Consider the following 23581-nt stretch of genomic DNA (forward strand, 5'->3'; position numbering starts at 1 on the left):
GCTTGTTTCAATTAGCAGTTTTTCAAAGTAATTACTCCATACTTCAAGGATATCTTTTTCTCCCATTTTTATGTCACCTTTATCATCTCTAACTCCTTTTACAGCACTTTTTCCTCCATTCCTAAGCTTCTTCACAACAACCTCCAGAATATTTTGCCACCTTCTTGATATTTATTTTCTATATTTTTGCCAAAGTCCTCCCATGACTTTTGTTTAGCTAGTTTTACACAGTGTTTGGCATTCTTGCATTTGTCTCAGTATTCTCTAAGAGCACAAGTTGACTTATTTGACAGGAACTTTTGATATGCTTTCTTCTTGTAGCAAGACTTATACGTTGGTTAGACATAACTGGTAATTAGTTTATGGAATTAACAACGCATATAAAGTATATTAATTAAAGGTAACTTTAATGAATAACTTCTATATTTCGGCAATGTCACATTGCCATCTTCAGGAACATAAAGATATGGTATGTGCACTCAGGACCTAACACAAAGCAAATGAGGAAGAAAGCAAGAAACTAATATTGTTCCTAAAGTCCTAATGGTGCCCTCTTGCGGACTAATTTGGTAGTCATGGCAGTTGGGATGAAGTTCTCATAATGAAAGTCTCCCAAATTTGGGGCAGTTTCATGCACCCAAATTTGTTGAGGTTAGGAACGTTTTTTAGAGCTGCTGAAGATTCTTTCGTATTTAAACTTGCTGCGATGAATTAATTTTGTTTTCTTCCAACGAATTTTATGGTGGGTATCTAAGGCATGGTCTGCCAGCCCAGAGCGGCTGTACTGGTGAAACCGGATGTAGTCTTGGTGTTCTGAAATCCTGATATTTGTTGTTCTGCCTGTTTGGCCAAAGTAGGACAATTTGCAGCTGCAAGGGACCTGGTATATACCAGGCAGGTCTAGGGGAAGTGGTTGGTCTTTGGTGGAGCGGATAAGGGATGCCAACTTTTTATATGGTCTGTAACAGGAAGTAAGGTCATATTTTTTGAGGATATTGGTTATTTTCTCAGAGGTGCCCTGGATGTAGGGGATGGTGATAAACTTGGTGTAATCTTTATTGTGGAGGGGGGGTTGTGGTTTACAAGTTTTAGTATTTTTTGGGGTTATAGCCATTGGCTAAGAAAGTGTTGAGGATGTGGTTTAGTTCAATAGTCAGGGCCTTGTCATCTGAGCAGATTAATTTTGCCCTGTTATATAGTGTTTTTATCACCCCATATTGTTTTGAGGGGGGGGGGGGATAGCTGGTGAATGTATCTGCCAGTGTGGGTGGGTTTTCTGTAAACAGAGAAAACCAAAGATCCATCAAGCTGGCGGGTGATTAAAGTGTCTAGGAAGGGGAGGGTGTTGTTTTCCTCTTTTTCTAAGGTGAACTGGACTCTGGGGTGTTGGTTGTTTAAGTGTGCTAGGAAGGAGTGGAGTGTGTCTGAGCCATGTAGCAAACGCATCATCCACATAACGAAGCCAAATAGTGGGTTTTTGTGGGGCGGAGTTTAAGGCTTTCTCTTCAAATGTCTCCATAAAGAAATTGGCCAAGGGTGAGGAAAGTGGTGAACCCATGGCTGTCCCCTCTGTTTGTAGAACTTTCCTTGCCAAACGAAATAGCCTGAGTTCATTGTGAACTGAAATAGGGCTGAGATATCGGGAGCAAACTTGGCTTGGATGAGCTCCAGGGTTTCTTTGAGTGGGACATTAGTGAATAGGGAGGAGACGTCAAAACTGACCATTATGTCAGTGTGTTGGAGTGTGAGGTTTTCTATACTGGCTTTAAAGTGGGTTGAGTTTTTTATGTGTGATGGTGTGTTGCCAGTGTAGTGTGTGAGCGTTTTGGCTAAATGTTTGGCTAATTTATATGTGGGGGAATCAATGCCATCCACTATGGGACGCAATGGCACATTTTGTTCATGTATTTTTGGGAGTCCATATAATCAGGGGGGGGGTCTAGAGTTATAAGGTTTAAGTTTGTTGGTGACTTCCACAGGCCAAGAAGTGACTTTCTTAAGGAGTCTGTGGATAGTTCTAATCTGAGAGCTGGTAAGTAGTACGGTCTAGTACTAAAGAATTTAGCTTACCTTTATAGTCTTTTTGATTGAGTACCACAGTGGCACTTCCCTTATCATTTTGGTGATTACTATTTTTTTGTTGTTTTTCAATTCTTGTAGGGCTGTATATTCGTTTTTGTATAAGTTGGATTTTGGAGGTTTGGCTTTAGTAAGAACACCGACTACATCCAGTCTTACGTTGTTGGCGATATGGTTAGGCAGGTTGCGAATTCCACGCTCTATTTGGAACATGATTTCTTCAGCAGGTATCCTTTTAGGAGCTAAGGCGAAATTATGACCACGTGAAAGTGCGGTGAGTGCTTCAGGCTTTAAAACTGCCGACGAAAGGTTGACTACAGTGTTGAGTGGTGGCTGGGGTATGGAAGAAGTCTTTGTCAGGTTTTCGTATTTTTTCACGTGCCGATGCGCATGAGATGTCATGAAGTATAGACCATAGATCAAGGCCAAGTGTATTCAAAAGCTCTTCCTCTAGCACCCGTAAGGTTTTGTTTTCATCGGCAAGGAGAACGCACGTTGCGGTAATTTGTTCTCTTAATTGTCCTACTTTGGCCAAACAGGCAGAACAACAAATATCAGGATTTCAGAACACCAAGACTACATCCGGTTTCACCAGTACAGCCGCTCTGGGCTGGCAGACCATGCCTTAGATACCCACCATAAAATTCGTTGGAAGAAAACAAAATTAATTCATCGCAGGAAGTTTAAACACGAAAGATTATTCAAAGAATCTTCAGCAGCTCTAAAAAACGTTCCTAACCTCAACAAATTTGGGTGCATGAAACTGCCCCAAATTTGGGAGACTTTCATTATGAGAACTTCAGCCCAACTGCCAAGACTACCAAATTAGCCCGCAAGAGGGCACCATTAGTTCTTTAGGAACAATATTAGTTTCTTGCTTTGTGTTAGTTCCTGAGTGCACATACCATATCTTTATGTTCCTGAAGATGGCAATGTGACGTTGCCGAAATATAGAAGTTATTCATTAAAGTTACCTTTAAGTAATATAAAGTATATGCGTTGTTAATTCCGTAAACTAATTACCAGCTTTCTTCTTTTCCTTCACTGCCTCTTTAACTTCCTGTGTCCACCACAGAGTTCTGATTTTTTTATCCTTGCACACAACCTCACCACATGCCTCTCTGGCAGAATCAATCAATGTTTTCTTCAGAGTTTGCCACTGAATCTCCAAGGTTTCATTCTTGTTCTCAAACTCTTTCATTTTTTCTTCAATAATCTTTGTGTATTTTAGTCTACAGTTCACATCCGAGAGTTGTTCAACTTTTATTCGCTTTAAAACTTTCATACATGTTATTCTTTTCAATATGAAATTCAACTTTATCCTGTTCAAGACTAAATAGTGATCACTTCCAATTTCAAATCCTCTGCACACTCTGGTGTCCTGCACCAGGGAGAAAACATCACTATCAACAATAACATAGTCAATGAGACTTTTCTTATTCCTTGCCTTTTCTCTCTATGTGAATTTGTGCACATTTTTATGTTGGAACATGATGTTAGTAATAACCAGTCCATGTCCTGAGTAAAAAGCCAACAGATATTTGCCATTATTATTAGCTTTGCTCTTTTCTCCAAATTTTCCCAAAATATTTTTGTATGTCTCACAATCATTTCCTACTCTGCTATTTAGATCCCCAACAAGGACCAACTTTTCCTTTCTCATTGTGTCAGTTGCTTTTTCTAAAGCCTCAAAAAATTCCTCCACTTCTACCTTAGTAGAACCTTCTGTGGGACCATAGGCACAAATAAGTCTCATTGTCCAGTTCCCACATTACTTGAGACTGACTGCCATTCAAGAAGATTAGCCTCATATTTTGTGTTGAATACTATGTCTACTCCTCCTTTTCCTTGATTATGCCTGAATATAACATTTTTTATTTATTGCTCAGAAAGATCTCACCAGTTTTGGTCTTTTTTGTTTCAGTCACCCCTATTATGTCGATCTGGTACTTATCTAATTCCTCAGCTAGCTCCATTTCTTTGCTATTCGGACTTCTTACGTTGATAGTACCGATCTTTAACTCTGGTGATGCTGAGTTGCGGTTTGTTTTCAGATTTGTTCCCATAGCTGACTTTTCGCTGTTCTCCCTGGTTTCCTGGCAAAAACAATGGGGGCCTTGTTTAACTGGGCGACGGCCCAGCCGGCATGAAATTTTGTCATGTTGTACCATCATTTTTTATTTTGGTTTAATCAATAAGAATATAATTTGGTCGGCTAAATCCCAAATTGCCAGCCCATCCTCGTTCGTTCAGTATACAAGTAGATACCCAACAGGGCGCACCACAAGAAGGTGAGGATTGGACAGTAGGTCAGAAGCCCTGGTCGGTTCTCTGCATTCCTTTAAAGGCTGTGTGGAGATTAATTTCAAAATGGGAAATTGAACCTTGACTTATTTTTGCCTGAAGTCCCAACGAAGGAGAAAAAAAATAAAGTAACTTGCAAGTCATACAGAGGGCAGTTCATATAAAGAAAAATTAAGTGCTAGGTCTTGTGGAAACCTCAACAGCAGAGCAATAGATTCTGTCTGAGACACAAACTGATCATTACTGAAAAAGAAAGCAGCAAAAAAGGTATCTCAGATCATGAAGGCAACATAAAAATTAAAGGATATTATGATGTGTCACATGCAAACTTGTTTCCTCATACTTGGGTAAAGCATAAAAGCAAAATTAAAGTATCCCTGTTTAAGGCCTTGTGGAGTTCAATCCTATGTACAATGCAGAAGTGGATATCTCGGAGGAAAGAAAAAATGGTAGTTCCAAAATTCACCACTAGGGGTGCTGTATGATGTACCAAATGTAGATGTAATTTTTCTGTTTATAAGGAGAAAAGCAACATGCATAAATGACCCATTTTTATTCATGGTCTGTGCTGTTTAATGTGCTGCCCTTCCTGGTATGCCACAGACTGCATCCTTTGCACAGTGTATTCAACAGCAGATGTTGCACATACACACACGTTGCATTATGCAGTCTTTCAGTACTGGCAGGTTATCAGGATAATCCCGATAAATCCTGTTGTTGTTATTGAGAAATCCCCTGAACAAGAAGTCACAGGAAGGGTCAAGACCAGATGAACAAGGCCGCTATGCAGTGGATAATGTATGGATCAACAGACATGTGGATAGGCCTCATCTTGTATGAAAATGATTGAATTCATGCAGGGGCACTGCTGTAGCTATGTCACAACAAATCTTTATCATATTGTAATACCTCTCAGCAGCAACCGAGCAGGTCACAGGACCTGACTGGCAAATGTCTTCAAAGAAGAATAGTCCAATGATAAATGAAACTGTAAACCCACACCAGACAGTAACTTTGGGTGAATGCAAATTTTGCATAGCCCATACCTGGCGATTTTGGGTATTCACAGATCCATTCAGGTGAAAGTGAGCCACATCTCCCCACAAAATTATCCATGGCTACTCAGCATCCAATTCCACTCAAACAAGGAATGTTAAAAGCGAATATCAGTTGATTTTCAAAGTCCTGCAGGCACAACTCCTGTGTCAGGGTTATCTTGAATGGGTAGAAATGCAGAATCTTCTGTGGAATTTTCCAGACAGTTGTATAAGGCACATCCATGTCTTGATACAGCATGTGCACTGCCAGAACCAACACTGTTATTCACTGCATGCTTCACAATAGCAGTAGCAACTTTATTCACTTCCGCACTGTTTGTGACCTCTGCTAGGTCTAACTCCCAATGATCCTGTTTCCTCAAAACAACTAATCATTTGTTGCAAAGCACATTGAAATAATAGCTTCAGCAGCAACACTGCAATTGTACAGCCTCATGAGCAAAGCACATTAGAGCAAGGTTAGTGCCATCACTGTAGGTATTAACCAGAATGAAGAGAAAAATCTTGTCCATCTTTTTAAACCCTCCTGGTATCTGCCAAGTTGTATGATATGCAAATTCCATGTATTTAGTGTTTGCTTACTTTTTTTTTTCCTTCAGGTGCAAACTGTTTGCTTATGCTTGGATAAAGGATTAAACCAAGAATATAATTTCTTGGCATCTTTAATTTATAGTAATAACCAAGTGGAAAAACTTCCAACAACTATCTCTGGTCCAGAGTATTTTAATAATAAGGTGTGATTTTTTTGGATACTTGTATGTGGAAATATGACTTTGGCATTACTTCATCCTCTGGTGAAAGGGTTTGGGTCCCACTGATGAGACCTCAATAAAGAATAAAACTGGTCTGGGTAGTGCATAGCATGCCCTTTCATTATGCATAGCATTTTACATCTGAAAGGGGTGTGCTTTACATTATGGGATACTAAGGCAAGTGATGTGAAGTCATATCTTATATATATATATATATACACACACACACGAGTTGTCCTGAAAATACTTCAGGCGCAAACTTTATTTGCTTACACTTGGATAAAGGATTAAGCCAGGAATATAATTTCTCGGCATCTTTAATTTATACCAAACCTGAAGATAAACTTTTTTTTTCCATTTGTTTATAGGATTTTATTTTGGATTTTTCAATTTCTGCATTTAAATCTGTTAATATCAATCACTTTTATGTATCTTATGCTTTGTTAATTTTCATAGAATTCAATGCTATAATTTTCTCTTCCTTCTTCTGCAGCACATATTATTGTTAAATAGCTTGTTTATTTTTAATCTGACTGATTATTCCTAATAGATTTATGAAGCCAAATCAGATAATGCCTGCCTGTGCTGGTTGATCTCTACCAACTCCACTATATATTATATTAAAGTTCTCAGTTTTCACCATTCCTTTGTTTCAATAATTATTGCTAGTTTAACTAGCATGCAAGAGAATAGCACTCTAGTTTACAATATTCATTATATTTTGTCATTTCCATTTTTGGTATGCTGCATCTATGCCAAGGTGATTTCCAAAGGGTCAATCTGAATGTTCTTTACTGGCTTGAAAGTAAGATACATTGCCAGGCTAATAACCATGTTTGGTTATTAGCCATTACCCTGGCAATGGGTAGTTCAGTGGTAAAGTTGATACCTGAAGAAAGGCAAGTATTCCTCAAGGAATTCTTCCAAATTTAACCCTGGGAGAAATAGGGTATATGTGGTTGGCATTTCCTCCACCTCAAGATGTTATGCTTGCATATTGGCAATACTCTGTCACAATAACTCATGCTACAAGACATCAAGGTTGACTGAGAGCGACTATGCTTTGTTCACCTTCGACCCTTATGAAAATCATGTACCACCTAAATGCATTCATAAATATCCATGCCATAGCCTTAGGGTAGAAGGAAAGAGAAGATACTATCCAAATTTTGAAAACATTAATTTAGTATAAGTGATAAAGATTCTGTAGAAACTATCAGGTAACCAAAAAACGTTCATGCGGTCTTTGGTAGAGTTCACTGCAACGACTTATTTTGAAGTGGTTTGCAGAGTGCATTTTATGTACCCAGTGAATTGGTGCATTCTAACTTAGTGTATACTCTTTTTCTGTGATTTTGAACCCTTTTAAAATGCGAGTTGAATCTGGTGTAATTCGAGCTTGTTTGCTTTACAAATTTTAACTTGGTTCGAAGGCTTCAGAAACATCCCATAAGATGTGCGATTCAAAAATTCAAAATGATGCAGTAGTAGAACTTACTGCACAGAAATGGTTTAAAAAATTTGTTTCTGGTGATGATTCACTTGAAGATGCACCACATTCAGGAAGACCCTCCATTATTGAAAATGAAGAATTACATGTCACTGTTGAAAATAATTCCACATTAACATGTTAAGAACTTTCAAAAATGTTTAACATGAGTGGTGAAACAATTTGTTTATTTGTTCTTCACTTCTTTCATGTCATAAGAACGAGCTGTGTTTTGGATTATTTGGTCACTGATGTTGAGAAATGGATCTTGTATTCTAACAGGAAGTGAACTTATCATTGGTTTTCACCAAACAATCCAGTACCATACACTTTAAATGCACTGCTTCATCCCCAGGAAACTATGCTTTGTGTGCAGTGGACTGGAGCCGGTATTGTCCACTACGGATTTCTCGCTGCAAGCCAAACAATTAGATGAGATCTACTCGAGTGTGTGCAGGATGCGTTACTTCAGAAACAGCTATTCTTACAGGACAATACAAAACCTCATACTGCAAAACTTAGCAGTGAGAAGATTTGTGCTTTAGGATGGGAGATACTCCTTCATCCTCCAAACGATTATCACCTTTTTTTTTGGCACTAGACAATCACACGTGAAAGACAATTCTGCAATAAAACAGACATTGAAGCAGAGGTTGCTAGGTTTATTACTTAAAGACAAAACATTTTATAAAAGCCAAATTTACAAATAATATCTTGTTGGGAAAGAGTTGTAGATTGTGAAGGTGCTTATTTTAATGAATAAAACATTTTATGAAAATTTCTGCAGTTTAACTTTTATTATGAAAAACCACACAAACGTTAAGTACCTTATACAGTCAACTCTCACTATAGTGAACTTGCAGGAACCAGAATCTTGTTATGATAAATTTTCTTTATACCAGAGCTGATGTTATGGGACTTCTCAGTATGAGAAACATTCTAAAAATAATTTCCACATAGTGCTTGAAATGTAAGTGGCCTTGAAAAGATATCTAGACTTGTTTTGTTTATTCATCCCTCTACTACAGTTTAGTATATATATATATAGGGGGTGTGCATAATCAAGGTTGTATTTCTCATGTTATTGCACACACAATCGTTGAATTTTTTACGTGTCAAATATAAAACAGTACACAGTAATCAAATTTTTGATGCATAAAAAATTGAATGCTATTGATAATCACCATCACCACCATTTACAAGGTGGTTGTGCTGAAGCCGATGTAAATATGATTACTGTACATCGCTGGGTATAAAGAATATGAAACAGCAATGGAGTTTACATTAATAACAGATTACTACAGCTGATGATTTCCATAGCAAACTCAATAGTTAATAAGTCACAGATCACTAGCAGTGAAACTAAATATCGAAACCAATAAAATCTAATTTGAAGTTTGAACATCTACAATACAGCCCCCAACTTGGCTCTATCAGACTTCGGTTTAAGAAATAGACGACATCTCAAAGTAACCATTTTAAAAATGATGAATAGGTAAAATCAGAGATGAGAAAATGGTTCCAAAAATAACTTGAAGAGTTTTACTATGGTGGCTTTAAAAAATTCATGTGGTTGAAAAAAATGTATTGGAAGAGAGAGAGAGAGATTATATTGAGAAATAGTGTATGGAAATGAGAGATTCAAAGTAACTTTTTTTTTTTCACTGAAAATATCTTTCAGGTGGGGAAGTATCACAGTGAAGCCATGACTTTTTTTTTGGAAGGACTCAGTTTGTTCTAGTGTGATGACTATATAGAGATTTTAGAAAACTTCATTTAAAATAAAAGTATATATATCTCATCCAAGTATATATAAAAACCTGTTGCAGCATGTATCTGGTTTGGTATGATGACAAGTTGTTAAACTGTTAGAATCTACAGAACATGACAAATAAGAGAAACATAAGGGATTTGTATTAAGTATGATTCTCACTGTAGCTAACTCTACCCTACAAACTAATGAAAGTCTTTTGCTGACACTCCATACCTACAATGCTATTCCAAAGGAAATAATTCCTTTCATGTTGGAGGTTTAATGGAATATTTACAGCACTAGGAAAGGATAAAAAAAAAAACTAATTTTAATGCTTCTAATATTTCATCTCAATCACTGAGATGATATACATATTGGAAGCATTAAAATTAGTATTTTATCCTTTCGTAGTGCTATAAATATTCCATTATACCTCCATCAAGATGTTCTCCCAGCACTTAAGCCTTAACACATGGAAATAACTACCTATGCAAGAAATGTTTGATTTTGATTAAAAGGATACGAAATACAATGATTTCCATAAGCAAGTCAACCAATAAAATCTAATTTGAAGTTTGAACATTTACAATATAGCCCCCAACTTGACTCTATCAGACACCTGATTCGAATTTGTCTTCAACTAGACAAAAACAGAAAAGATAATGGCCTGACTCCTATCTGCAAACATTCCAACCAGTGGCACACCCAGAGGGGGGCCAAGGGGGCCCTGGCCTCCCCACAAAGAAAAAGAGAAAAAAACACTAGAAAATTTTTCAAAAATCTTTTCCTAATTAATAAAATTCATTTTTTTTAAATTTATGTTGTGTCTTTTATTTCTACACTACTTATGAATTAGCGATCATTGCAGATGCTCGGTCATAGGTCGTGTGCGATGCGTAGTGTGTAATCTCAAATCGTCTACTACAGTGCTTCCCAAACTTCTGGATGTCAGGGCCCCCTTTGCAAAAATTAAAATATTTCACAGCCCCCCCCCCCCCCTCGAAAAAAAATCGTAATAGAGAGATATAATATTTAATGTATTTATATTCAATACAAAACATGCACAGCGAATATTGCAAAAATCAAATGCAAATATGTATTACGCCTCTTACCGTTTGGTTCTGAAGACAATGCGGGCTGTTCTGGTAAAATATGAAATACTGTCTTTTTTTTTTTTTTTAGTCTGTTTCTGATTGTTCGTGGGATTTTTTTTTTAAATTTTTTTTATCAGCCACTTATCCATCTCAGGGTTAAATTTGTTAATGTAAAATAGATCAAATAATATCACCAATACTGGCACACCACAGATTGATAACATGAAATTAATGAATATTACCTGAATGAGGGAATCCCCGGACCAGGAACATTTTTTTCTTTTGTGACTTTTCTCCCTTTACGGTAATTAAGCTTAACACAAAACAGACAGCAAAGGCAGGTTATTAAAACGTGCATATGATTGGTGCGGTATTAACAAAAGATCGCGCAACCAAAATATAAAAGCATAGCTGACAATTGAGTTGAAATATTAACTCTCTTCAACCGAATTCCATATGTGAAACTGCCATAACATGTACGTACGTATGTGTGTGTATATATATATATATACATTACTTAGTTTTAACACTTTTACGAATTTTAACATGTTCGGTTGAATTTTATTGCTGCCTTGGGAAATCGAACTCGCACACATCTAATTAATAACAATAGTTTTTAGTTAGATGCTGTGTTTGCCCATGCAACATATGGTTTTGTTTCTGTATGAGGGGACATGTGATTCATTAATTAGTGTTTTTATCCCAGTTGTCTCTAATTGCACTATTTGTTGAGAAATATATTACACATACTCCTCATACCTTATTCACTGGCATAATAAAAGTACTTGTTTTGATTGCCTCTGCAGTATAGTGGCTGCTAGGGAGGGGTGTTGTTTACCACTGCAAGCGAGTTACTATCTCCCCACATGAACTTGTTTAAGCTTTTTTTCATGTGTGAAGTACATGCGAAACTTTTATTGGTAACAGAAAACTAGCTCGGATGACAGTGATAATATAAAACTTTTTGATATGTATATAAAATCAATATCAACAGTCCCTGATTTCGAATGCGTGATGAAAGGGACAGGAAGATTTGGAGCTTCCCTGGAGAGCATTCGAAGTAAATACAATTAACCACTTCTTTGAAATGAAACATATGAATAAGCAATATTTACTAATATTCATTAAGCGCCGAAATACGCAGAAAGCAAAGTTTGTGAACCAACACCAACGTGTGAATTTTTCCATTAAAATATAAAAAATAACAAAAAAGAAATAATAAAAGTTAAATATGTTTCTTTTAAAATAAAAAAAAAATCTACTTAGTCTTAAAAAGTTTTAAATTTGTTTTCATTATTTCACGCCCCCCCCCTCAAAAAAACCTACGGCCCACAGTTTGGGAAACGCTGGTCTACTACTCCACTCCCCCCCAAAATTAAACCTTGAGTGCACTACTGATTCCAACGATACAATAAACAAAACTTAGGAGTTTTATACATCATAAGAATAGTGAACAGTGAATAGAGCTCAGCTGCATGTACTGTCAGCTAAACTGATAAGACTCAGCCATGAACAAAATGAAAATCACTGACAACCAATTTACTTCAAAAACACAGCACAGACTTCATTAGTACTGTTGGAATTTAAGACTATGCTGAAATTCCTCTCTGCCTGAGTTGAACAATCTAGAAGAGAAGAATATTTCAATGTATACATACAATAGATGCCACACCAGTGTCTTCAACCATGAAAGATACTAACATTCTTGAATGATTCATGGATGAAATGACAAAGCTCACAAATTACTGTGTGGATCCCATTAAGGGTAAACTGCACTTTTGCTATTTACCTCTCAGGATGCAATTCTTTTTCTAATTCTTTCTTCATGGTTTGCATGTGTAAATGGAATCACAGAAATATTTAAATAAGTGTTTAGCATTTGGTATGATAACCACCACTGATGATAAATTGACAGCTGCAAATACAGTCAATTCACAGAGACCACAAGAAGTTTGATAATGGTGAATTTCCTTTAGAATATTTTACTGAAGTATTATACCTACAGGACAAATATAGAGTCAAAACACTTCAATCTGAACATAAGATATCAAAATAGAGGATATTTGTATCCAACCATACAAATAAATTTAAAGCTTCCAGAGAGCTTATAAAATATAACCTTTGGAATCTGACTTGACTTAGTTTGCACTACTTAAAAGACGAGCTCTTCAAGTTTCTATATTTGGCTATAAAATGATGATTAGATCCATAATATCCTCTATTTAAATATTGTACCTACAGGACTTTGGCTGAGTTTTTTTTTTTTTATTATTATTATTACAGCTTGTTACGATGATGTTTGTTGCAGTGAGAGCTGACTATTTTCGATAGGTTGCAAAATTTTTACTTCTTAGTTTACTTATTACTTCTTATGCAAGTATTCATGCTATTACTTGAAAAACTCTTGCAGCAGAATCTGGTGGTAAGGCTTGTACAATGGCTGTTCATACTGTTATTTTTAATAAGGATATTATAATGTAGAATATATATTTAATTAGAATAATTTAATTAATACTTTTGATATTTTTAACAAAGTCAAATTGGCATTGTCAGGAAGCAGTGGACAAGAACACCAAACCAGCCCCACAAGGCATTATTTAGGATTTCTAGTCTAAGTTTGGTTGCCTTGCTTGGCATCCATTGTAGTGCTGCTTACACATATCAGTCTATCGTATAGCAGAAGAAAAGAGTTTAAAGGTTAATAGTTATCTGATTTAAAAGGTACAGATTTCATTTATATTTCAAGTTTAAAATTCATCTGAGATTACCGACTAAAAGAGAATCATGAATGATGGACTACTTTGTCTGAATGAATGAATGAATAAAATAAATTCTTGCTAGCAACACTGGTAATTCTGAATATTATTCCAAATCCTTCCTATAAAAAAAAATGCTTTAATGAAACTATGCCACTGCACTACAATTATGCTAAATTACATTCTTTGCTAAGTCATCTGAAAATTTCAAAAAACATGAGATTATTACACCATCACATCTACAGAGTATCAAAATACATACAGTTCATATGCTGTGTGGCTACTACATGTCACTGTTTCAGTCATTACCTATTAATTATATAATTATCTGTAACTCATTCTGATGTGGTCAAGAGGAAAGAATACAGATTTTTTTTTTTTTAACGTTCATCTTATGGAATTCAACTGAAGCAAAGAAACTCATTTATGAAAAAAAAAAAAAAGTGCAACTGTCAGTATCAAATTTCACAATTAAGATGCGAGAATACTACTAAGAACAGTGTTGGGGGGATGAGCTAAATACTAAGAAGAAAAAATCAAATTATGGCAAATGATAAAACTGGAAATTTTAAATTTTTCTTCATTTAAATCTCTTATACATTAAAAGAGATACAAGAGAGTGGAAACAACCATCTCCTAAGAAATAAAATTGTTCTCTCATACTTCCACAAATACATTTCAATAGATGCCATACTGAAAATTTTCAGAACATTGTACAAATTCGACACACAGTATATTCTCAAAAGTATTTGGCTGTTCCCTGTGAAAAGAGGAAAGAATGGTGTTATTTCTGTAATTCAGTACACCAACACAACCCAAGGTTGCAAAGCAAGTATTATATCCTGTCTGATAATTGCATGTGCTCTCTGACTGCTCTACCATATGCAAACCAAAGAATGATGACAATTTGTATGTATTTAAAGGACAAGGCACTCAAGTATACAATGTTATCAAAAACCGCAAGACAAAAGAGTTGCAACTTAAGAAATGAGCTATCTCTACAAGATTCCAATCATAAAATTAGAATCTCACAGATGAAAGTTGGAAACTTATAATAAATTAGTATTGTGGGTTGGATAATATGGCATCTCTGCTCTAAAGAGATGCTCTTTTTCACTTCTCCAGTAATGGATAATTCATTTATCAATCACCTAAAGATGTTTATAAATATCCAAGGATGGGATTTGAATCCAAAACCCATTTTTAGCAAAGCAACAGTTCTATCCACTTAGCTCACCCATGTTGGCAAATAATTATTACCTGACACATGAGATGTTAACAGTGTTATCCATAAATGCATTTGTTATACATAAGAGTTGCACAGCCTTGGTTTTCCTGATATAGTTCATAATCCCACACTATTTGGAGCAGCAAGTGGCAATCAATGCTCAACTTAGGCACAATGAAAACAAGTTCAATGGAGTGATAAGCACTTTCAGGTCTGAAAGTTGTTTACAAATGTAGACTGTCTGGAAAATTCATCCTACCAAACAGTAAAATTAATGTTATGAAAGCCGTCACAGTGTCAATCTTCTTTTCAGAGTTCATTAACAATATGATGAAAACCCTTATTACCTTATTGCATACTAATATTTTGAATTCCATATAACCTTACATTCTGACAATGTCATTTCAAAGACCTGTATCAGCCACTTGATCTGAAAGTTCCAGAACAGCCTGGATGTTACAGAATCCTAATATGAATCTGCAGAACACTTAAGAATGCTCATGCTGAACCACACCAAACCAAAGTGAGTATGAACCATTTCAACATTTTGTAATGGTGACTATACTGAAGGAGAGAAGGCATCAAGCTCACCCAAAGTAATCTTACTTTGGGTCAACTTTAATAATCCCTATTAATTTAATAGAGATTATTAAAATTCATATTCTTCAGGCATTAGTGGTATTCAAATACTTCTGAGAATATAATGTAAATACATGAAACTTTTTTATGAAACATAATACCAAAATGATCTATTTAGCTTTTAAAATATTTCTAACACTTTTCTTTACATTTAGAGCCTGTGTAGCTCAGTGGATGTGGCGTTTGCCAACCATGGCGCTTGGCCGCACGAAGGAAGACTTGGTTTCAAGTCTAGTCGGCGACTAGAGGAAATTTTTCTAAGCCTTTTTTCGACCGGTTCCCGAGTTAGTCGATCTCTGGCACGGGCAAGCAGGTTTTTCCTCCCAGAAACTCGGGTTTTTCGTCCTGTAAACTCAAGAAAATTGACCGTAGAACCCACATCATTTCAGACATTAAATATATTGTGTTAGGGTTAGGGACCACGAGATGGCGGCACATTTGAGCCGTCTCTCTTCACTGAGTACCACTTAATTAGTGATAGCCTTGGGCCATCTATCTCTGATTGGTACCAGTGGAGATTGAACTGCCCACTCAGTCTCCAAAAGTTAGATAGGGCTAAATGGCCTCGCCTACTCCCCGTATACGGGAATAAAAAGGCGTTAGCTGATTTTTTTTTTTTTTTTTTTTTTTTTTCCCTTTACATTTTGTTTGTGTTATCCATATTATGTAAATTCATCAGACAAATCTAAATTTTTAGACTTCCCTTGTCTATTTAAATTATGTTTTAAAATAAAACAGGTTATAAAATATTTTCAACCTGCTTTAACATAAAAGTAAAAATGTTCGTTTTCATTTTTATATGTTTTAAAAATCTTCAATGGCACAGTGCATTAATACAAAAAACAAAAGATGTATTTTTCTTTTAATGTGTAAAAATATATAAAAAATAACTTGACATATAAATTCTGTTCATCACATAATATCCTTGTAAAAATTAGATAAAAAGTTCAATCTTGTAGAAAGAAACCATATATGGCATTTCTATATGCAAAGAACTGATACCATGCAAAAGCATGTTTTTTAAATTACAAAAATTTTAAAAATATATATACATATACATAAATACATTCATTATAAAAAATATGGTGCCATACCAAAATACTTTTTAACAATTAAAAATTGCACTTAGCAAATTGTCATAATAAAAATCACTTAGCCATTAAACTAAGTTATGCATCTAATATTGGTTTTAATTTTAAAAAAAAGGTATGGGTGGATTTATGAGCATGTTCTAATTTGAAAAATATATTCACAACAATCGCTTTTATGATAAATCTGTTTGATTTACAGATTCCATTGAGCAGGTTTTTATTGGCTGTCAAAAAAGATCCATCTGTTCATCAATTACTGTATAGCAAAAACTCAAACTACTTCCTGCTGTTGTCCTCAAACTGCTTCCTCCTCTTCTTCTGAATATGAAATATTGACATGATGCATATGACTTTTTTCATCATCTAATGGCAGTGGAACTACCCAGTGTCCTGATTTTATATGAGAACTAAGATCTGCCGATAAAGTTCTTTGTAATGGCCTTCCTTGAAGTTTTGTCTCCAAAGTTTTACTGGCATGTTCTGCCACAGTTAACATTTTTTTAGTTTTCTGTAAGAAAGAGTATACTTAATTTTAAAAAAATATATTCTTTTAAATTTAAAAATATGATATTGACATAAGTCATTTACATTATTATAGCCATGCATAGCAGAAGAAAATAGACTACAATGAATGAATTACAACAAAAAGAGTTCAATACTTTGAGGTTATCCATATTGATTATATTAACAACTACAATTAGTTTATTCATACCAGTGCAGTATGAAAAAAAATCAATGATTTTTTTTAAAGCACCAGGTGCAATGATGACAACTGTTTTGTTCAAAATTTTTATTCCAGTTTCTCAGAAACAATGTAATCCTGGTTAACATATAAATTAACTTTATTACTTCATTAAAAACTAATATTTTGCTCTAAGTATTCTAGAGCATCTTCAGCTTTAAAAGGGTCACATGCATTTAAGCATAAAGAACATGCAAATTATGAATTATGAAGAACATGCAAGATGTCTTGAAATCACATGTAAAAAATTCAGCAATATATTCTGGAGATCTTTCATAAAAAATATTTACAGAAAGACATCCATCTATTATACATTAAACAGTTTTGAAACTACAGCCATTTCATTTTTTTTAAATCCAAATAATCCTTTGATTTTTTTTATGTGAATGTTTTTTTAATACATTTTAGCTGGAAAAACTTTTATTGGGATTATATTGATCAAGTGTATATAATAAACAACTAAGTTATACCAACTAGTTTCACCAACTAAGTCTGTTGGCATCTTCAGGGTACATAACTGATGTAAGGCACTAAAAAGTAAAAAACTGTTACAAACTAAAATCAACCGATTCCAATTATATTAAACAAAGAACAGAGCGCGTACAATACATTCATAGAGCGTGGATGATCGCACTTGTTATTTAGGAACGTTCTATAGTTGGTACTATAATTCAGTTCTGGCGAGTGGAAGGATCTGATAAGGGTCTTCCAGATCACGGCAAGATTAGTCCTTGGTTCCTGTTAAGGTTTTGTGTACAGCGGGCAACTGTTGTGGCCTCCTTAAAAATTCGGGAGCGGAAGTCCTCCTCCATGTAAGGAATTATGCTTCTATCCCACTCTCTGGTATGGTTCGTTCTTGAGAAATGAAACGCTAACCCAGATTTTTCTTTTCTGTTATTATTGACATCACTTATATGTTCTTTTTGCCTAATTTCAAGGCTCCTTGAAGTTTGGCCGATGTAATTCAAGCCGCACGAGCATGGTATGTTATAAACTCCAGCATATTTGGAGAAAGGATGGCTATCTTTTGGAGATCTTAAGAATTGTCTAATTGTTTCTGTGGGTTTAAAGGCCACTCTTGTTTTATGTGGTCTAATTTGCAATGGGTAGCCCCCTCTCTCCATCTTGTGCTGATCTCTTTATGGAGGATTTTGAAAGTAAAATACTGAAGATGCCAGACTTAGTTGGTGAAACTAGTTGGTATAACTTAGTTGTTTATTATATACACTTGATCAATATAATCCCAATAAAAGTTTTTTCAGAGCTTTTTGGTCAAGAAAATTAAACGTTTTTTAACATTTCAATAGCTGACAATCATGAAATATTCTGTTAAACTTAAGAGAAAGTAAACGGCTTCTCACCTATTGGTTACCAACAAACTCTGCTATTCACAGCAAAATACTTTTCAAGTGCTGTCAACTGAAAACATTGTAGAATTGTAGAATATTACTGAAAATTCTCTTCAGTAATAACTTGAAGGAAAAACACAAAGTACATTTTCACTTATCCTATGAAACTGCATGTGCTGTAATTTAGCAGTGTGCATGTATAAATTATTACTGGAAACTTTGTAATATAAGAACTGATCAAACTGTTCAATGTGTAAATTGATACTTGTAAACCAGCTGAAGAATTATTGAAATATTTTGGACTCAAAGAATTAACATTAAGAACAATTTTTAAAAGATGTGCGTGCAATGGATTTTCAGAGTAGGTAAACTTCAATGTTCTGTTAAGTACAAGCGCTATTTAGAAAAAAGATTATTTAGAAGTAAATTTAAATTTGTAGATTAGACAAATCATTGCAGGCAATACCGTTACACTTTCTATTTAACATACAAGAATTCAGAATTAATGACTAGGCTTAAGTTTGTTTTTAATCTGATATTATCATCATCATATCCCCTCTTTTTCTCCTATCAACCAACTTCTGCAATCCACACACCTTCAGTCTATTCTCATAGGGAACATTCCACAGGCCACTCACCTCTGAATCCTCTCCACTACTTCCTCATCCCCAAGAAATCCAGGGGACCAGACTTGAACACAGTAATCCAGATGTGGGCATATCAAGGCTTTATAAAGAGGAATTACAACTTCCTTATCTCTGCTTGTTAATGTGTTCTTCAATAGCCAAATAATTATATTAAAATTATAATTTTTAAAATGCAGAATCAAAGCCAGTATGCATTAAGAGTAAGATAAACATTTACTATAGAACTGATGAATACATGCCTTGTTTCTGGAGAATACCTGATTGTGTGTAGGAGCAGTTTTTATTTTTTTTTAATTGCAACGAATACAGTGTTGTATTGATAACTAATAATAAAGGAATTGACAGCATACACTAGAAATATAAATTAAAAACAAATTTAATAAATACTTTCCGATATTTCGGCAACGTCACATTGCCATCTTCTTGGGAACTTAAAATAAAGAACAGGTGCATGCAAGTGCTACCTAACAGCAAATGAGAAACGAAGCAAGGAAGCTACCGTTTTCCTCAAGTCCTGATGGTGCCCCCTGGCTGGCTATATTGGTAGTGTTGGATCCTACTTCGTCTTAATCTGTACCTTGGATCCGACATGTTATTTATTATGATGTTCTTAACCTAAAAATAGTTGCTAGTTGGTTTCTAATTCAAATATAGAGAAAATTTATATTTAAGACTGCGCCACTCTATATCTGAATTAGTTCAAGAATTGAAGAAAAATCAACCCTCAACTATTTCTCCTTAATATATATACTGGCCGAGTATATTTGACTTACTTAATTTACCCACTTTGGTTCGAATATTTTATGAATGGTGCAGTAAAAGAGATTCAGGCAAAATACATCTTTTGATTAACAAAAACAAACATTTAATATAAACTATATAACACACATAAATTCTACTTCTAATTTAAACAATAAAAACAAGTTAAACATTAAACCAAGTCAATTACATTAGTTCAACCTTCCAAGCCTTCACATACACTTTCTCAGCTTCTGAGTTATAAAGTTCCTACACACATATAAATATAATAGAACTTCCTATCTAATCAGTTTTCACACACTTCTCAGTCATGCTATAAGTTCAAAATATTGCAGGCACTAATAGTTGAAAATATCTCTCTAACAATTCTTAACTTCAACTCTCAATCACGAAGAGTTTCCACAGTTGAGGTTAGGTTAAGCGTAGCGTAATTAACACTCAATTCTTCAAGCATTGAAATAATACACTAAGATAGTCCTTACCGGAAATAGTTCCTAGTACATCAAATACGTTGTGAGCAAACTTTTAAATTATTTTTATTTCACTTAAGAACACATCTACAAGACTTATCCACAGTTATAATTAAAACACTATCAATTGCGCTTCAGAAATCCAGACATCGACTGCAGGGTACTTCAACTATCCTTGTTACCACTCATAAACTAATTAAAACACTGTGCGGTTCTCCTTAGGGCAAATCGGAAATAAGCCACAATTCTAGACCAACTGGGTTTATTCAGAATTCTTACTTGAACGTCCAGCTTTTTATATTATCCAATTACAGCATCAATTTCCCTTTTATTATTACTGCTGGCTTCACTTTCAGCTAACTATAAAATTCACTTTGTCCTTGTTCACTTATAAAAATTATCCTCTTAACTCCTGCCCTTAAGAACCTTTCATTTACTTCTACTTCTCTAGTTTATGCCCTTGGAGTATAACATGTCTGTTCCACTCGCGTTCGTTTATTTCATGCGTTTCCATGACAACAAATAAACGTAAACATTTTCGCTAACGTTACATAAGGTTATACCACTACATTCAGTTATTACATAATGTTAAACTTTCACAAACAAGAATAAATAGAATATTTGCATTTCAATAAATGCGTAGTTAAATTACAAATACAAGTTCTTATAATATTGACATAACAATAAATAAAATAGCTTAATAATACTTAATACAGAATCTTATTACTATTAACACATATCTTTGATTAAACAATTAAATATTAGACATAATTAAGGTAATTACATGATATCAAATTATAATTTAAGTTATTTACATTAAATAATATTTACAAATGTAGCCTTTGTGATGGAAGATCATGTTGGATTCTGAAGCAAATAATAATTACTCTAATATCTACATAATCAGAATCCAACAGTAGTTATTGGCCTTTGGGCTGAAGCTCTTCTGATATATGTTTCCCAATATTGGGAAATAACTACCAATATAGTTATTTCCTAATACTGGGAAATTTCCCAATATTGGGAAATAACTATATTGATAGTTATTTCCCAATATTAGGAAACATATCCAGAACTCCCCTGAGTTCTGGACTGGTAGGCCTGTTCTTGAATTCTGATGACGTGAATTTTTAAGACTCTAAAGGAGGGGGGGGGATCCGCCCCTGGCACATGCGTCTCCCAATCCCCAGAGTTCCGGACTGGTGTGCCGGTTCTCCTTGAATTCTGATGACTCAAATTTTGAAGACACGACACTCAGGGTAGCCCCTGAGTTTCAAAACGTTTCAAAAAACGTGACATAAAAAAGCTTATCATTATATATATATATATATATATATATATATATATATATATATATATATATATATATATATATATATATAGGGTAGATTTGTTTTCAAATTCATCATCTTCACTAAAAGTAGTGAAATGGCAAACTTAATATGGAAATATAGAAAACAGATTAGCAACTAGTGGGGATAGAGTTAAAGAATTGGAATGACAGAGAAATTAGTCAATGTGCCAAATTGGCAGTATATAAGATAGCATTTAAACAAATTTTTAAAAATGCATCTGCAGAAGGTGGGTTAGAAACAAAACATTTCATCAAAGAAATTTGATCAGATGTTTCTCCCCTATTTGGTAAGGGTTCACTTAACCAGAATGGGAGAAAAATGGCTTGCAAAACAAATATTTGACAAATAAGAGTATGTATAGAGTATGACAAATAAGAGGATGTAATTTTTTTCATGTAGTACTGTCATATCCTGTACACCCCTTGAGGGTACATGGCAGGAATTTGATGATGATGATGACAAATAAGAGCAGCTGAAGACCACAATTTGGATGGATCAAAGCAATTAGTAGTGCTTTAAAAGACTGATTTATATAATATAATATAAGACTGAAATGACAATATTAGAGATCTGATAATTAATGGATTCATTTCTTGTTGACAGGATTATGTGTTGAACATAATTCATAACTTATTTTTGTGGTATTACAACACCAAAACAAGCACAAAATTATAAAAGGATATTTATTAACTAGCTTGTATTTCACAGTGGATTTCAAACCAGCGTCTGTAAAGCAAAACAGGTTACAGTTTACAAATACCAAAGAATATATAATGAATAAATTCATTATATATTCTATATATAATGAATGAATATACTAAAGAAACTGGCTCTGCCTACTAAAGACAACCCACAAGAATTCTATCGATATGCTGCAAGTAAAAAAAATAATGAATATGAAAGAATAACTCTTCTAAATCCAGATAAGGCCAAGTTTTAGCAACTTGACCTCTATTGCATTCTATAACAATGTTACCATCAAACTAGAAAGGGGAATGGATACACCATGATACTTTTGGATTTTGCTAAGGCTTTTGACAAGAATACAGCATGGTAGACTGTTGCATAAATCAGAGAAAATGGGTTTGGGTTATACAATATTAGCATGGATAAGAGGATGGCTGACTGACAGATATCAGAAAGTGGTATACGGGGGATATGAGTCTACAAGGTTTAAGGTAACAAGTGGTGTACCACAAGGATCAGTGCTTGGTCCACTGTTATTCAATCTGTACATTAATGATATTGGGAAGGATTTGACAAGTGACATACAGCTATTTGCAAAGATAGGTAGGGTAATCAGGAATGCTGCTAATATGCAGTCTTTGCAGAATGATTTAAATAGGCTGGAATTGTGGGCATGGGAAAACGGGTGTCAGTTCAATGTCAATAAATGTAAAGTCATTCACTTCAGCATGATTAGATATCCAATGTCATATTATATTGGTGCAATTATGCTTGAAGAAACTGATGAGGCTAGGGATCTTGGAATGTTAATAGATAGGAAATTGAATTTCAGGAACCATGTGGCAAAGATTGCAAATACAACTCAAAAGATAATTGCAATGCTGAAACAAACGTTCACATGTAAAAATAAGGATGTTATTTTGCCTCTCTATAGAGCAAGTCCAAGTGAGGTCTTGATAAGACCTCAGTTGGACTATTGTGTGCAAGTCTGGTCTCCTGGTTTCCATTGTGATTCTGATATATTGGAGAGAAAGCACAAAGGAGAGTGTTAAAAATAATATCAGGATTGTAGAATACTGATTATGAAGACGGGTTGAGAATTTGTAGACTGCAGACACTAGCAAACAGGAGAAAGAGGAGTGATATGATTGAGACTTACAAACTTCTAAAAGGGTCATACAGGATTTCAATTGATGGAATTTTTCAATTTATAGAGGGTGGGGAAAGGACGAGATGGCATCCTTGGAAGCTGGGAATGAAGGCTGCCAAGAAGGGTGTGAGGGCTAGATTTTTCTCTCAGAGAATAGTGCTTGATTGGAATGGATTACC

The 23581-nt window shown here is 34.7% G+C and overlaps 1 protein-coding gene across 1 annotated transcript in view; it reads right to left on the reverse strand.

The window, feature by feature from the left end:
* Positions 1-13427: 13427 nt before the first annotated feature.
* The window catches only part of LOC150094105 (switch-associated protein 70-like), a 164053-nt gene continuing 153899 nt past the window's right edge, over positions 13428-23581 (reverse strand). The window contains exon 8 of the mRNA XM_090411885.1: positions 13428-16751. Within this exon, the coding sequence (XP_090268011.1) occupies positions 16539-16751 (213 nt within the window). The 3' untranslated portion in view covers positions 13428-16538. The remainder of the gene's footprint in view (positions 16752-23581) is intronic.

Source organism: Typopeltis vanoorti, chromosome 22 (assembly GCF_054136105.1).
Source record: "Typopeltis vanoorti isolate ZY-2024b chromosome 22, IOZ_Tvanoo_1.0, whole genome shotgun sequence".
Lineage (NCBI taxonomy): Eukaryota > Metazoa > Arthropoda > Arachnida > Uropygi > Thelyphonidae > Typopeltis > Typopeltis vanoorti.